Source organism: Gymnoscopelus braueri, assembly GCF_963280865.1.
Source record: "Gymnoscopelus braueri genome assembly, chromosome: 20".
NCBI lineage: Eukaryota > Metazoa > Chordata > Actinopteri > Myctophiformes > Myctophidae > Gymnoscopelus > Gymnoscopelus braueri.
Genome location: NC_137622.1, coordinates 7,482,940 through 7,500,140, shown reverse-complemented (window position 1 = coordinate 7,500,140; position 17,201 = coordinate 7,482,940). Strand labels below are relative to the sequence as shown.

The 17,201-nt window shown below is 43.2% G+C and overlaps 1 protein-coding gene across 2 annotated transcripts in view; it reads right to left on the bottom strand.

The window, feature by feature from the left end:
* The window catches only part of gabrb2a (gamma-aminobutyric acid type A receptor subunit beta2a), a gene marked incomplete at its 5' end in the record, with an annotated part of 58,435 nt that overhangs the window by 15,315 nt on the left and 25,919 nt on the right, over positions 1-17,201 (bottom strand). For both annotated transcript variants that reach the window (XM_080415737.1, XM_080415738.1), the window contains one exon: positions 15,852-16,072. In XM_080415737.1, the coding sequence (XP_080271863.1) occupies positions 15,852-16,072 (221 nt within the window). The remainder of the gene's footprint in view (positions 1-15,851; positions 16,073-17,201) is intronic.

Sequence of the window (17,201 nt, the reverse complement as noted above, 5' to 3'; positions counted from 1 at the left end):
AGAAGCTGCAGCGGCCTCTATCTGCACAGTCTTTTTTTCTTTTTTTTAATATAAATAACAGTTTCTGAAAGTAATGCGTTACTTCACAGCAACTGTAATATTATCCAGTTTGTAAAAGCAATTCCCAAACAACAACTTTAAGTGAGTATTATATATAACATATAGATGCAGGGTGAGCAATAATATAATATAATAATAAAGTGTATATCGTATGGGCACCCTGTAGCAAGTGATTATTCAACTTGACATTTGCTTAATTGAAAGTAAAAAGAACACTGATGGAGTTATGGCTTTGTTTTTCTACTCATATCTCCACTAGTGGAACATAAAACAAGATCTGCCTTGGAGTTTGATGACCTTGAACAAAAATAACACTGGGCTGCCCTGACTTCAACATCTTCAAATTCTCACATCGCACCTCATTTTTCTGCTCGTTGGATCTCCTTGTGTGTGTTGTTGTTTTTTCTTATTTTTTCCCTTTTTAGTCCCTTGTTTGTTTTACCTTATAGTCTTTTTTGCCAGACCCAAGGGGTCGGGCTTACATGAGGCTTTGTATCTGTTTTCTCCATACATGGTATGTCACTTTGTCCCCCGGCCCCAGCAAAAAAAGTCTGTCCCCCTTTCGTCATAGAAGGGACATAGAAGGGACACACGTCATGCGAAGCCCGGCCATTCAGATTTCAACCACTAGGGGTCTGGCAGTACCAGGTCCCCTGGTTCTTGTTATCATCATACCTACTCAGGAAAGATGCAAGTCGGGAATGACGTCAGTTCTATGACATCATACTGTATTGATGATATCAGGGTACTCCATATATGGGGATTTGCAGAATTATCAATATTTTTGGAGAACCACCTGTTGCGATTTCGGTTGGCAAACCATGTGGTTCCCTATGAGTCTCCATCTAAGGGGTGGTGAGTGAGGTTTCAGCTGAGTCGTGTGGGCGCAGAACAGGATGACACCAGGCAGTATCACGCTACATGTTCTGAAGTTTAATACACACATAGAGAATGTATGCAGTATTGGACAGTGGACACATGACGTGACCAGAAGATATGAAAACAAGGACAAGAACAGAATGGATAAGAATAGAACATGCATCTTGTATCATGTGCACAGACGTCAGTCTCTCTGATAATAAAGTAGTTGATGGTCATCGTATCACGGATATCAATATGCTTACGTAGATGCACAAGTGTGTACTCGGTCAAGCAGATAAAGGTCATAAATCATGACACCGCCGATCCAACAGACTTCCCACTCAGCGCATCACTCCAGGTCCTCAGTGATACACACACCAAGTTTGATGTTTATCGGTCGGGCGGTTCTCAAGACAGGTGGGCAACACACGGACAGAGGCACACAAACATGTTGTTTGTATTTTATCTCACTTTTATAATTATGTTGTGTTCAGCATATTGTAACTCCCTGCTTTAAAAACGGCTTTATAAACAAGACAGGATATACTAATGGTGTGGTTTCCCTGTGCCATGCCACGCCAATACATCCTGTATTGTTTGTAGCTGTACTGTAGCTATAGCAAGTTGCTAGGAGTGCATTCGTCAATATGAGTCAAGAGCGCTGGAACGCACCCGGGGTGCTGTCTGGTCATTCGGAGGTTCAGAGCGGTCAGAGTGTCGGCATTCGACAATTCAGAGCACACACTGGTTGTGTCTTCTTTTGTATTCTAAAGTATTCAACATGCATAGCGTGTGACAAAACATGCTATAATCATTAACTGTCAGAGCGCCCTATATGACATCAACAGCAGAGCACTCTGAAATCTGAGCGGATTCTTAGAGTGTATTTCCAAAAAGCACCCTGTATCCCAAGTCATTTGCCTGGTATTTCCTCGCTCCTCTATCCTCAAAGTCGGTTTGCCATTTTGCCGGTCATGCCAGGTCTCTTGTTCCTGCTCCAAGGAGCGAGGAACTAGGATTAGGAGGCATCTCTGAGGACCTATAAGAAACCTATATTCAGCTGCTTGCCATGATGTCTTAGGTATTATAATCACTAGTAGTTGTCACCACACAGAAATAAGATCCAAACAAGAGCAGATAAAACAACCTGTCATGGCAGAGCATCTTTCTGAGTGTGTGACTGTGTGTGGGGGGATGGCAGATTTTTTTTATCCTGTGTGCATCAACAGGTGCACCCAGCTCATAGTCTAATTAGTTTATTTACTGTATATACGTGATAATGTTATCATCCATTCAATTTGACATAAAATGGAAATTTGCCTTTGGCTCACTGGCATCCAGTATTATAAACAATAAAAACAAACCTGATACGCCCATATATAGGCCTGTCACTATGACTCAGACATAACCATAAACAAACCCGATACGGCCATATATAGGCATATGTGGAGATCCGATTGTCTGGAGCCACAGATCCGACCATTATGCACATGCACATACACATATATGGTCATGTGCATATATGGGAGCGAACGGACTTTGAACCTGGCGCGTGTATCGGCCAGGATTCAAGGGAGTGCAGTGCCCGCCGTTGAGTTGTTCGGATATGCGGTTCTGGACAACCGCATATCCGAACAACTCAACGGTACTGTATATGGGCATTCCAATTGACAGGGTATGGGCATAAGGCATATACTACTGACATCAGACGTAGGCGACGTAGGTGTGAGATATGCCCACATGGCCATGCCATATGGGAATGAAAGAGACACAGGTAGACAGACAGGTACAGAGATCTCCATTATGGTCACAAAAAGGACACAGACAGACGGGTACAACGGGTACTCTGACAAAGCCCTCGGAGCACAGGTCTCCGCCAGGTCAGGGAGGTTATTGTGGGCCAGCAGGTGAGTGGAATCTGTAGAAGTTGAGGGATTAATGTTGATGAAGTTATTGCACAGACATGCAAATTTTAGATGCCAATCTCAGCCATCAGGATAGAATATGAAAGATCTGACCAATTTACGTGGCCTCCAGGGAGTGTCCATGCACAGTTTCACACAGATCGGTCCAACGGTGCCGGAGATTAGCTATTCACAGACGGATGGACGGACACACGGACAGACGGTGGCGAAAACATAATCTTGGCCATGCCTTTCGGCCTGGCGGAGACAATGAAGGGTGAAGAGGGTGGGTTGTAAACCTGAATTGCCTTTTTGGTTATGGAGCGGTTGTATATGTCTCCAATGATCTTACTGGCCTGTTGACTACCTGGGTGAGCTTGTTCCTATCTCTAACTGAGAGGTTCCCATACCAGGAGACCATGTTAAAAGTGACAACACTCTCAGTGAGTGACCTGTAGACCATGGTCAAGGTGTGTTTAATAGCAATAAAACGTATCTGTTTCCTGAGATATATACACACACACACACACACACACACACACACACACACACACACACACACACACACACACACACACACACACACACACACACACACACACACACACACACACACACTCACACACACACACACACACACACACACACACACACACACACACACACACACACACATACACACACACACACACAAACACAATTTTATTTTTCAAATACAAGGCAACATAGAAAATGTGCATTATTCAAGGTTTGATTATTTATTTGACAGCCCTAGTACATGAATGAGGCACACTAGGCGACACACACGTTCCTCGTTCTTTTTTCCTGTTAGTTTTGCTGTTGTTAATCCTGGACCCCGAGAATTGTCTTTGTTTTGGATTCTTATTTTACAATAAATGCACCGAATCTCTGTATGTATGTACGTCTGTAATCCACGCACCTCGAGAACCGCTTGACCAACCGACTTCAAATTCGACACACGCGTCGCAGATGACCCGAGGGAGTGCCGTGCCCAGCGTCGAGTCGGTCAGATAAGCGGTTGTCCAGAACCACCAGAAAAGGCTCTGGACGTGGCCCAAATGAGCCAATTGATTACTATGGCAACCCCAGCCTTAGCTTGATTTGGCAAATTCCCCACACCTGCCGAATTCCCCACACCTGCCATTTGATTAGTTAGGCAGTCCTCTTTTCACAGATAGTTTTCTCTCTTCAGACATTCTCTACACATTCTCCACAGACGTTTACCACTGCACAAGGACCTTCCACAACTGCCGATCCCCCCCATATGATATGCCCATATAATGGCCATGTCCATACATACTGTATGCTCATATACTGATAACATCAGGGATCTCCATTTATGGGCATAAAAGGGATACAGGCAGACAGACAGATATAGAGATCTCCATATATAGCCACAAAAAGGACACAGGCAGACAGACAGACAGACAGACAGACGGTTAAAATGGTTGCTATGACAACGGGTATAACGGGTATTGCATAACAAGGTGGGGCATGCATTCCCTATTTTCATTGTTCCCAACATGCATCGTTCCCAAGTAGGCCGGTGCCCGACAGGCACAGGTCTAGTAATAATAATAATACATCAGATTTATATAGCGCTTTTCTTCTTTTCTTAGTACCCAAAGGTGCTTTACAACAAAACTAAACTAAATAAACAACTTTATTAGGAGAGAAATAGTTAAAAGGCAAAACATTTTAGCAAAGAAAAAAACATTAAGCTAAGACTAAAAGGCAAAAGGGGAGATTTGAATTAGGCGGGGAAAGCGAATCTGAAAAGGTGGGTTTTGAGACAGGCTTTGGGTGGGGGCAGCTTTGATGTGAGGTGGGAGTGAGTTCCAAAGGGAGGGGGCTGCAACTGCGAAAGCCCTGTCACCCCAGGTGTTTGGGGGATGTCCAAGAGGTTGGCATCACCAAACCTGAGGGAGCGGGAGTATTTTGAAATCTATGCTGTGTTTGACTTGGAGCCAGTGAAGGTCGTGGAGGACTGGGGTGATGTGGTCTCTGGATCGAGTTCTGGTGAGGAGGCGGGCAGCAGCAGTTTTGCACATACTGAAGTTTGCACATTCTTCATTCACCAAGAAGGAATGGGCCTCATGCAGCAATAAGTTCCTAATGTTTCCTCTTACATTTCTTCCTAAGTGAATTCCTAAGAGAAGTTGAGTCAGATTCATGAAACGTTCTTAAAAGGCAGAATTGTTCGTAACTATGTTCTTGATGATGATGAATCCCAATCCTCGTAACTTGAAGGGGTGTGCCAGTTCATCCTAATTACCATAGGGAGCCGCCCACCAATCCCCATATAAGGCATGACTGCATGGCTCTGCCTGCAGTCACACCTGTGTGTGATTGCTGCACACAGAAATAACAGGAAATCACACACAGAAATAAAATTGAGAGAATGAAGTAAAGAATACCTAAAATATAAGTCTACAGATGGTGGAACACCAGACTCCAAACATAAAAATAAATAAATTAATAGTTCTGTGGAGGTACTTCTGAAGTGAACAGCAAATTATTTTATTTAATTAATGAATGTATTTTATTATTTCTCTCACATTAATCAACATATCACCACTAGACATCAATGTACATTTGCTGAAATTAGCTGTTAAAAATTGTATCCATATTTCATGTCCAGGAGTAGCGTTAGTAGTGGATATAAAACATTTTATTACTGAAAGCTGGTGGGTGGATATGGAGGGTCTTTAAGGTAGCAGCTGCTTGGTATGTAATGGGGTGGAAATAGGGGTGTGGTGGGTGATATGGTGGTGCAAGGAGGGGTGTAGGGGGCTATGTGGGGGGATGGGGATGGGTATGACGGGTGGGTATAGGGGGGCTTTCAGGTAGGAAGGGGACTGGAAAATGGGGGTGTGGCGAATGTCGGGGATATGGGGGTGGGGGTATGGGGGGTGATGAGGGTGGGTTGGGTGGGGGGTTATGGGGTAGGTATGGGGCTTGGGCTTCAACTCAACCGGGTCCGTTTGGGTTAGTTTGTAATTTCAGACCCGTCTCAAACATTTTCATGTCAAGGACCCCCAAATTGACATGCATTTGGCTGCAGACCCCCACCTGAAAATATTTTCTGCCAAGGAAAATGTTTCAAGATTTATCAAAATGGCCAGTAATGGGACGTGTTGTGAGCTTGTAGATCGGCTATTTTCAAACAAAGTATAAAATAGGGTTAAAGTGATTAAACTGTTCTTCGTTTGCTGTGGACCCCCTGAAACTCCCTGAAGGACCCCTGGGGGTCCCCAGACCACACTTTGAGAACCACTGCTCTAAAGATATGATAAAAATATTATTGTAATTTAAATCCTATATTATACAACTGTAGAATTGAAGAAACTTCGAGAATTAATTATTTTTGCACAAATATGTCACACTTAAGAACTCAAAGGCCAGCCTAAGAGTGCTCATCAGTGTGTGTAGATTCTGTTCTTACCTGAGAACAGATCATAGCTAAGAAAACATTGGAGTATACCAAAATCTTCTTAAAAACCTCTTAAATGGGTCTAAGAAAAAAAATCCTCTTAAGAAAGTGTGCGTAGATTCTGTTCTTACCTAAGAACAGATCACAGCTAAGAAAACATTGGAGAATACCATAATCTTCTTAAAAACTTCTTAAGTGGGTTTAAGAAGAAATTTCCTCTTAAGTACCGTTGCTGAATGAGGCCCAATGTTATGTGACACAAACAAAAATTCTCCATGAGTTTAAGGGGGTGAACTATTCCTTTCAACCAGCCATCGCCCACCCTACGGTCTAAGTTTGTGGGGACTGTGATTGGTGTAGCAGCGTTAACTGAGCTGTGCACTTCGCTGAGATTGGTGTAGTTTCCTGGTTTCCTGGGACACAGGGACGCTCATACAGACCAACCCTGGTCTAGACAGCAGGCCCCTTCGGTGCCGCACTGTAATAAAGTTATTATTATTGACTGACTCACAGTCGCTGCCACCATGCAATTTAAAACCATGCAGCAGGTCTCACCCCTCCTTCCACTCAGGCCATGATTCAACCTAACAGCCCTGTACCCCCACCCCCTCCGTCACCCAATTAAGCAATATTACACAAGAGGGTGTGTGGCACGACGGTGATGCAGTCAGGAACGAGGCGGAGCCGAGTTCCGCAAGCATCACCGAAGATAAATAACCTTTAATGCGAGTGTTATCTCTGTTATCCTGGAAATACTTGGTGTCTGACAGAGACAGATTCCACACAAAGAGAAACAAAACGTAACTGTTAGCTCAATCTCATTGTAATTAAGATATTCGATGGAAATTCAAATTGTTTTAATGCCAGATTTAACTATTACGTCTGCCAACTTCTCATGCAAACTGCTAAGCCTAGCCGCTTAGTCGCTCTGCCGAGACTCCGTCTGACCAGCATAGCTGATTTTCATATTTTGATTAGTTTCATTTGAGAACGGCTAGGTGTGCTAACATGCCCGTTTGAGCACTGGTATGAGCCCATTTCAACCAATCAGACTGCAGACATCCCTCCTCTCCCGGAAGTTCCGGGAGTCTAATGGGAATTAGCGTTCACTCCCGGACACCCGCGAGCAGTCATAAATCTCCCGCAAATGCTGACCAGGCGACTATTGTGGATTTACGGGAAACCTGCTTCTATTTACTGCTCAGTGCTCAGATCCGATCTAGAGCCCGCCTACTGGCTCGGTAATTTGCACTCATTAAGCACACAGACCGGATCTGCAACGCCCCTTTTACCTCCTCTTGTTCAGTTCTCATTTGTTACTGAACTGTCAATCTGGCAAAATGTATTAATCTCTTTCGCTGTGGGAAGGGTGGGCGTCTAGTGACTGCAGCCTTTGGTTTGAGAAGCGTGAGCCGAGGAGAGAAAAAAAAAGTCCGGTACATGGTCGGTCTCATGTTCTTAATTTAGATGACAGACAGGAAGAAATAAAAGAAATATAACACACTTTATATCAGATTATTTGATTACCCGTATCTCATTCCGGTAAAAAAAACATAATGATAAACCCCAATTGATTGCCCATTGCACAGGTGTGCAACAGCTTTCCCAAGCCAAGGTGGTCTAATGACTTGTAAAAGGCACGTCGAGGTGAGTAAAATGCAAGCCGTGTCAAGCTAGCAGCATTATCTAACAATTATAGTTATGAAGTTCAGCTTAACCACTTATTTACTAGGATTATAAATTAGTTGGTCTCTATCTATCTATCTATCTATCTATCTATCTATGAATGAGCTTGTTGATCTACCAACTTTATAATAATGATAATGAATGACGTATGTTTTCCCACTTGGAACCCCGGCAACAAAGGCCCACCCCACCCCCGCTCGACACATACATCCCGGAGATGATTTTTTCCAGGGATTTTGTCTGAGATTGCTTGGTTGGAACTACCTGTTGTGTAATGGTGGATCAATCCACTCTGGTCTACAATGCACAGTCATTCCAATCTACTTTAGCAAACAAAACTGCCACCCTGCAGACCACACAACAAGCTCCTCTTACAGTATACACCTGCATCTTTTTTAAAAAAAGCATCTTGTAAGGTTTGGATGGTGGCGATGTAACAAAGTATGTAACAGGCTGGTGGATAATAAAAACACACATACAGCAGGTAACAGCGGGTTCCAGCAGCTAAGGTGATGTCCCACCTGACCCCCTCTCTCTGACACAGTGTTTCTACCTGGTATACATCAGTGGTGTAAAGTAACTAAGTACATGTACTCAAGTACTGTACTTAAATACAATTTTGAGGTATTCTTTACTTTTTCCAATTGTCCATACTTTTCTTCTACTCCACTACATCTCAGAGGCAAATATTGTACTTTTACTGCACTACAAGTATTTGAAAACTTTAGTTACAATTTACTTTGCAGATATAAATGATTACATTATGAAACATACATTAACCACTTTAGCCCTATTTTATACCTAGGCTATTTGAAAATAGCCGATCTACAAGATCACAACGTGTCGCATCGCGGCGCGTTGTTAGCTTGTAGATCTGCAATTTTCAAACATTTTAGTACTTTTACTTTTGATACCTTAAGAACATTTTGATACAATACTTTTGTACTTTTACTCATGTCAATTTTGAATTCCGGACTTTTTTTTTTTTAACAGAGTACTTCTACATTGCAGTATTGATACTTTTACTTAAGTAAGATATTTAAGTACTTTTCCACCACTGGTATACAGTATACTGTACCTACCCACTCTACCAGCACCTCTGCACCGAAGGGCACTGTAACACTCCCACAATATCTTTAGAACACATCAACCACTTAAACCCTCTAGACTTAGTGAAACGGACCTGAGCTGGCTGTGTGCTTTGATCGCTTTTAGATCGACACCAAATCTCATCACCAGAAATAGCTGATCGGCTACGTTCCCCCCAGAATATGATCGCCGGGGTTCAAGGGGTCAAGTACAATATAACAGCGCTAATGTTTACCTACTGACAATACAAATAAGTATTTGTACAGTATTGTGTGTAGCAGTGTCAGCTGAGCTGTGTAGTTCGCTGTGATTGGTCTAATATACTTTCCTGGGACACGGTGTTGGATGATTTAGAGCTTGTTGCGTTCGGAAAGCCGCGTTCTGTATAAAACACCAGAGTCTTAAACCTAATAACACTTGGTATATCCTTTGTACAGCCAGTACCACTTCGTACATTGACCACTTGGTACAGTCTTACAAGATAATTGACAGTCTGACAAAGTGATTGACAAGGTGATTGACAAGGTGATTGACAGCCTGACAATGTGATTGACAATATGACAAGGGGATTGACAGTATGACAAGGTGATTGACAGTCTGACAACGGGATTGACAATATGACAAGGTGATTGACAATATGACAAGGTGATTGACAATATGACAAGGGGATTGACAGTATGACAAGGTGATTGACAGTATGTGACAATATGACAAGGGGATTGACAGCATGACAAGGTGATTGACAGTCTGACAAGGGGATTGACATCAGCTGGAGTCCTGTGGCTTCATTCTCATGTGTGCACTCCATAAAAACACGCCTCCCGGATGTAGATTTCAAATATTAGTACGATTCCCCCCAAAAAAGCACAGAACAGCATCAAATTTGAACTTCCTGTATTAGTCTTGTCTGCCAAACTTCACAGTAAAATCCTCAATGTCTACTTATCAATTTGTTCCTCAGATAGTGTACAAATGTAACACATTTTTTGATATGTTCTTGTGTCCTTATGACTGTTGTTACTGTCATGGGGACATGGATCAATAAAAGTCTATATACTGTAGGTCCACATTGCTGTCTGACACAGATATGAGGAACCGTTGCATCACATGTGAGACTTGTACTGTAATTTTACTTTACATCTAGAGGGTTCACTCAAAGCGACAGACTTCCTGCCACACGCACGACAAGTTGGTCAGAGCTGAGACAGGCTGGCATCCCGTGCTAAGCCCCAGAGGCAGGACAGACAGACACACACACAGACAGACAGACACACAACTGGTGACCGTGACAACAGGGGACACAAGTCTATACCAACATCATCTCGCACAGCACAAACAATCCTCAGCGTTAATTTAACTCTGAGAGTGTAAAAATTGACCTGTGAGGGTTATATTAACACTGAGGATTTACCTGTGTAGGGAAAAACACACACATGCTGTACAGACACACACTGATTGATATAGAACATGATAACATTAACGATAATTGGAGGCCTGTGGGTGAATTCTCCGTATAGGTTGGAGAATCAGTCATAACCTTGTCAAAGATGGTTCTCTCTCTTTATGTCTCTCTCTCTCTCTCTCTCTCCTTCATCTTGTTCTCTGGGTTCTTACATAACAGCCAGTTAGCGGGGCCACAGTGCACTGGGGGATTAAACACTGGAGTTTTAACTGCTGTCCCAGTTTACGCCCCTATACTGTACTGTATGTCCACAACTTACTGGGCTGCTATATGCTCACGATCCGGCCCGTCATTCAGTCATCCAGTCATTCAGTTGCCACCGCTGCCATCATCACCACAGGAAGCACAGGGGGGGATATGGAAACGAGGCCAAAATGGCAGGGGTAAAAATAACAGCCTATTTATAGACCCCCTCCATCATCAGCTGGAGTCTTGAAGCTTTTTTGTCTGAGGAGAGACGCTGTCTGTGTGAGACTTCATGTCATGGACACACAACCCATTGTAACATGCCACTGTAACAACAAGCCACTATAACAACAAGCCACTGTAACAAGCAGAGGTGGAAAAAGTACACACATTTCTTACTTAAGTAAAAGTATCAATACTGCAATGCAGAAATACTCTGTTACAAGTAAAAGTCTGGAATAAAAAAATTACTTGAGTAAAAGTACAAAAGTACAGCAATATGCCATCAGTAAGCTGAGTCATCGTCGAACAGTTGCAGCAACAACTGTTCTTTATAAGATGCACACTCCCAGCTGTCCAGTGGATCTCAAAGCACTGCTACCCCAAGCTCACATCCCAGGTCGTATCACCCGGAGGGTACTACCAAGCCACGCTCTGACCATCCTCAAGTCAAACACCAAATGCCTTGATAGGAGCTTTCTCCACTCTGCTATCACAACATGGAACAGCCTTCCCCCTGCGGTTGTTGGAGACATTACATCAAGTAGTATTCATGCCTTTAAGAAGAGGCTGAACAAACACCTCCTCAGTAGTATGTGACTGTAATCCAATGAAGCTCAAGGACATTAAATCATCAAACATTCAGTTTATATATATACCCCTGACTGAGTAGCTGCAGATCAGTGATAGGTTCTTTGAATGTTTTTTTTTCATAAAGCCTGTATCTGCAAAAGCTTAATAATAAAAAAAATATATATATCAAAATGTACTTAAAGTACCAACAGTAGAAAGTACTCATTAGGCAGAATGTCCCATTTCACAAGTTTTCAAATGTATAAAGTGTTAAATATCTGCTATTTTCAGATGGCCAAAATATATATAGGGCTTAAGTGTTTTTTTTTAAATAATAATCAAAATCTACAAAGTAACTAGTAACTAAAGTTTTCAAATAGTTGTAGTTGAGTAAAAGTGAGTGAAAGGTACAGAAAATTGGAAATACTCCAGTAAATAAAATGTACATAGTTACTTTACACCACTGGTAACAAGCCAATGTATCCTGGTAAAATACAGGTTTGTGTGTGTGTGTGTGTGTGTGTGTGTGTGTGTGTGTGTGTGTGTGTGTGTGTGTGTGTGTGTGTGTGTGTGTGTGTGTGTGTGTGTGTGTGTGTGTGTGTGTGTGTGTGTGTGTGTGTGTGTGTGTGTGTGTGTGTGTGTGTGTGTACCCCCCTAAGGCAGCCTGTGCACCTTTATTCCAAATGACCTTGTTTACGGACAAACCACCACAACCATGAATTCTGGGACAGAATCTCATTTGGAGACAGCGCTCCGGAAATATAAACACACAGACACGAGGCTCATCATTGGTCTTTGATTAATCTGATCACATTGAAGAAAATAATTTAACAGCTAAGTGAATACATTCAGAATTCATGCAATTCTACTGGGTATGATATGAAATAACCCATTGAAAGTGATGGTAAAAATCAAGCTGAGAATAAGCTGGTTGGCAAGTCCATATGGAGATGGGGATAATGTGGAATGCCTGACTGGCCTGACTGGCAGTCTGCCAAGTTTTTACCTTGCTGTGGTTTTTAACCTGAACTGGAAAACAAACTACTACAAAATGAGCCAATAGGGTTTAATCCCCTTTAACCCATTCAGACATGGAAAGCCTATGCATTCTTATACGTTTCAATCTGGGAAAGCATCTGTGTCATTTTAGATGTTGCTATACAACAATTTAAATTTTATTTTTTAATAGAAATTCCAAGTTTTTCAGAAAACGTAGGATTTAAGATTTAGAAGGCTTTTTTTTAAGTCGGCCTCATTTCTAAATGGGTTACGGTATGCTCGGGGTGGGCAAAATAGCCGCATGTGAATTATTGGTCTCTTGGCTCTATTAGTGTCTCACAGGTGTACAAGTAGGAGGCTTTGCCGCAACCAAGACACGCAAAGTGACTGTCGTTCACAGTTTCAAAACACAGCTTTCATACAAACACATCAAATATGGAATCATTCGTACAGAGCCCTGCCTGATCATCAATTCCAGAAGCATTTGAAGGCAACGGTGAAGCCCAATCTATACTTTGTGGTACGACCGTGTCGCTTGCTGAAAAATCAATCCAATCCAGCTTTATTTATAAAGCACATTTAAAAACAATAGAGTTGACCAAAGGGCTGTAGCCTACAGTCAATAAACAACGCAAAAATATTGCATCATGTCCTGTTTTCCGGTTGAAAGGTGATTATTTACGGCGAGCCACACGGCCATGCAATGAAGTATAAATTAACCATAAGCCTCCATTGACAAAAAAAAAGGGTTATTCAAATCCCTCTCTTCTTCTGCTCGACAGCTTTCTCCTCCTGGCCATGCGATGTCATCTATTGAGCTGTGGAACGGAGCTGTGCTTCCCTCACAAAAGAAGACGTCAGTCTCCATAGCACAAGGATATGTCCTCTCACAAAAGACCTTACAATATTCAGAGAGAGAGAGAGAGAGAGAGAGAGAGAGAGAGAGAGAGAGAGAGAGAGAGAGAGAGAGAGAGAGAGAGAGAGAGAGAGAGAGAGACAGAGCGAGAGAGAGAGACAGAGCGAGACAGACAGACAGACAGACAGACAGACAGACAGACAGACAGACAGACAGACAGACAGACAGACAGACAGACAGACAGAGTGAGAAGCAGAGAAAAGGGGGGAAGAAGAGAGAGCGAGAAATGAAGAGGGAGAGTGACAGTGAAGAAGAGAGCAGGAGAGAGGCGGCTAAAAAGAATTCAAGCAATTTCTCCATTTTGAATGACCTGACCTGCTGATATATGGATGTTTCTGCTCAGTTTCTCATTCTCGTACTTTCTGTACTTTCTCTTGGTATTTTAAGCAACATTGAATTTGAAAAAAACTAAAAACCAAACCAAATTGCTGTGTTCATCCTAATATCTGGATTGTATAATGCATGCATGGAGGAATGTGCCTGTTTATGTGTGTGTTTGTGTGCGTGACTGAGTCCATGTGTGTTCGTGTGAGTGCATGTGCAGCACGTTTGTGCAGGTGTGTGTACAAGTTTCTGAGCATAAGGTGTGCAACGTGCAGAAATATGCGCGTGCGTGACTGCATGACTGCGTGCGTGCATCCGTGTCTGCCTGCATGCACTGCCTGGGTGGTGTGCATGTTATTGGCTCAGCCTTTTCAAGCTCTGGATAATTTCTCCCTGATAGTCAGAGTGTCTCTGGTGACAGTTGGGAGCGACTGTTGTCACCTTCTGCTCCTCCTGGTCATGAAGACCAGGATCTGGCAGGACTGGCATCAACTACATCCAACACGCTCACCCCCGCCTCCTCTGCACGCACTCCAAAATTACTGCCCATCTGCACGCACGCACACCCACACACTCACACACACGCATGCACGCACGCACGCACGTGCGCACGCACACAAACAGACAGACAGACATATTAACATGTTCAGCTTTCAGAGCTAATAATAGCAGGCAGCATGCTGCTTGCTCAAACGATCTTGCCAGGCAGCACCTGATATTTCACAATATGAAACCTTAAAGCAATTTTCATTATAATTCATGCTCTTTAAAGCGTTTCAACTAAAAACAAGGTAGCTGTGATATGGGGGGGGGGGGTCTATTTACAGTATATTTGTATCACTGGCTTATTGATGTACAGGAGGAAATGTGTGCTGCGCTGTCACACACATTTCAACACTGTGTGACATGCGGTGTGTGTCCTGTGGGTCCCCACCGTCAGCCACAGAGCCCTGCTGTTCTGAGCACACAGGCATCTGGCCTGGCTGACCCTCGGCAGCAGCTTGTGTCTGGATTCGCTAGCATTAAATAAGACGCGGAACCAACCCCAGGACGCAAATAAGAGAGGAGCCCAGAGGCATCGGTACTGACCCGGTACCGACCCGGTGCTGACACGCCATTTGAGGTTACAACCATTAAAGTCACACCAACCACCCCCCACCCCCCTGCCTCCCTCCTCCATTATTTTTCGGTTGTTATGCAAAAGAAAAATGTTTCAGCTCTTATGCTAGAAGCAGAGCGTGATAAATTACACTTATTGACTTTTGTAGCAAAAAAAAAAAAAAAAAAAAGCAACAAATTATCTGGTGCAGTGCAGATACTTAAACTTTTTAAGCTGTCTTCGTACAAGAGGGGAAGCACAATGGAAAGAGAGAGGGAGAAGGAGTGAATGAACAACAGTACTGTAATGTTAATATTGTGAATAATTTGCAACAATAAGTACATACTAGAGACACACTTATAGATGGCATTCTATGGGTCAGAGGAGCAGAAAACTGGCGACAGCGGCCAGCAGTATAGCAACAACATATAGACAGAATATGCTGGCGTTGTGCAATCAAATATGCTGCAGCAATGCAAATACAGCTTCTGTGTTTGTATTGAACTGCTACATTATTGATTATGATCTATCAATTATGGATGACAATCTTCTCACAAGCATCAGAGACCAACACCACAAAGAGATGTTTTCAAGATGGAGAGAAACAGTCTGCACGATCAAATACATTTCCTCTATTTGTATCGCACTGCTTCATTATTGATAACAAATCAATTATTGATATTGATAATCAGCAGAGGCTAGTGGAGAGACTAAAACGCATGAGACTCACTCCTGCCTACCATACGGATGTTAACTTTAATGTTGCATGCTGACCCAAAAGAGAAGAGACTGAATTGCAATCATTTTCTGTCCGGCTAAAAATCTGAACACCACACAAAGCCTAGCGTTCCTATTTTGGGGGTGAACATTCTTAGAAAATAGCCGATCGATGCGGCTCAGAGTTACAGACCTGCAAGTAAAGAGCCCTGGGAAACTATGGTCATCTATGTATATTTAAGTGGTTAATCAAGTGCTATCCGAACACGGTGAGATATATACCAGGGCAGGTGAGGACTTACCTGAGTCCATATAGAACTGTTCCATCAGGATGGAGGCGGATCATTCTGTTCTTCACAGTCACGCCGTGGACAAAAGACTTCTTGTCGTTCAGGAAGTACGTGTCTGGGACCCACAGCTGGTCCGCCACTCTGTTGTCCAGAGTGAGATTGAGTGCAATCTCAGAGTACGAGAGACGCTTGTCTCGCCACGCTTGCTGGAAGTACATAGTCAGAGTGTAGTCCTGGAGGAGAAACAACATGCACGGGGCAAAGTCAGTTTTAGCAATTCTAGACACGGGCAAGACTTCAAAGCTAACCTCACACTAAGAATCAATAATGCACCACTCTGCCTGATCCTAATAAACCCCCTTATAGCCAGAAAACAAAGATTTTCTAACAGAACCCATTAAACCATGTTTCCCAGACACAGAATACCATTCAAGCATGAAATTCAACAGTACGCTTTGAGTGTGAAAAAAAAGATGAAAGCCTTCCCTCCCATTATCTACTCACCTGCTCAATCTAGTATGGTAATGAGCCTATGACGTCATTTCCTATATATGTAAAGGTGACTCTCCACTAAACAGACTACTTCAGACTACTTCAGACTACAACAGACGTTGGCATTTAGTTCAGTACAAACTGTCGGCCGATGCGCACATTGTAGTGCGCATGCGTTATAGAGCTGGCAGCGCTGGTCTGCAAGATCCTGTCAGTGTTGCCAGGTCTGCTTATTATAAGCGACCTTGGGCTTGTTTTCCTGTAAAGTCGCTTGTAAATATTCATAGTTGCGGGTTGCTTTTGTTTGGGCTTGTTTCTGAAGTGTAGTTGCTTATTTGGGCTTGCTTTCAAGATTCTTTTTGAAAATAGCTGATGTAATAGGGCTCAAGTGGTGAAACTGGTCGCTTCTTATGGGCTTGTTTCACTCACAGAATCTGGAAACACTGGAGCCAGCTCAGACGCGTCATGACAAAATCTATACCACTTGTGCATGATTGGCCAATAGGCTTGTGCAAGGATGCGCTGTGATTGGCCAGTAGCCACTTTGAGTGGCAGTTGGGGCAAACGCTCTCACCAAAACATGATTTACTATTCTGTCCCTATCGGTACATAACTCGAACGGCGCTGAGTCGGCCCAAGTGAACTTCGCAACGTTCGGCACGGCAACTCACTCGCTTTAGCTCGCTCGGTGGTGCCTCACGTGGCTCAAGTTCGCTTGAGACGGCTCGCTTGAGACGGCGCGCCTCCGTCGCGGTCCAAAACTATACGGGCTAAAGAAATAGCCCGCAGTTGTTGTAGGCAGAGGCACTTCCGCGTTGGCCACAGAAGGGGGCGTGGTTATAGCACAACTGGTATAGACTTTGGAATGAC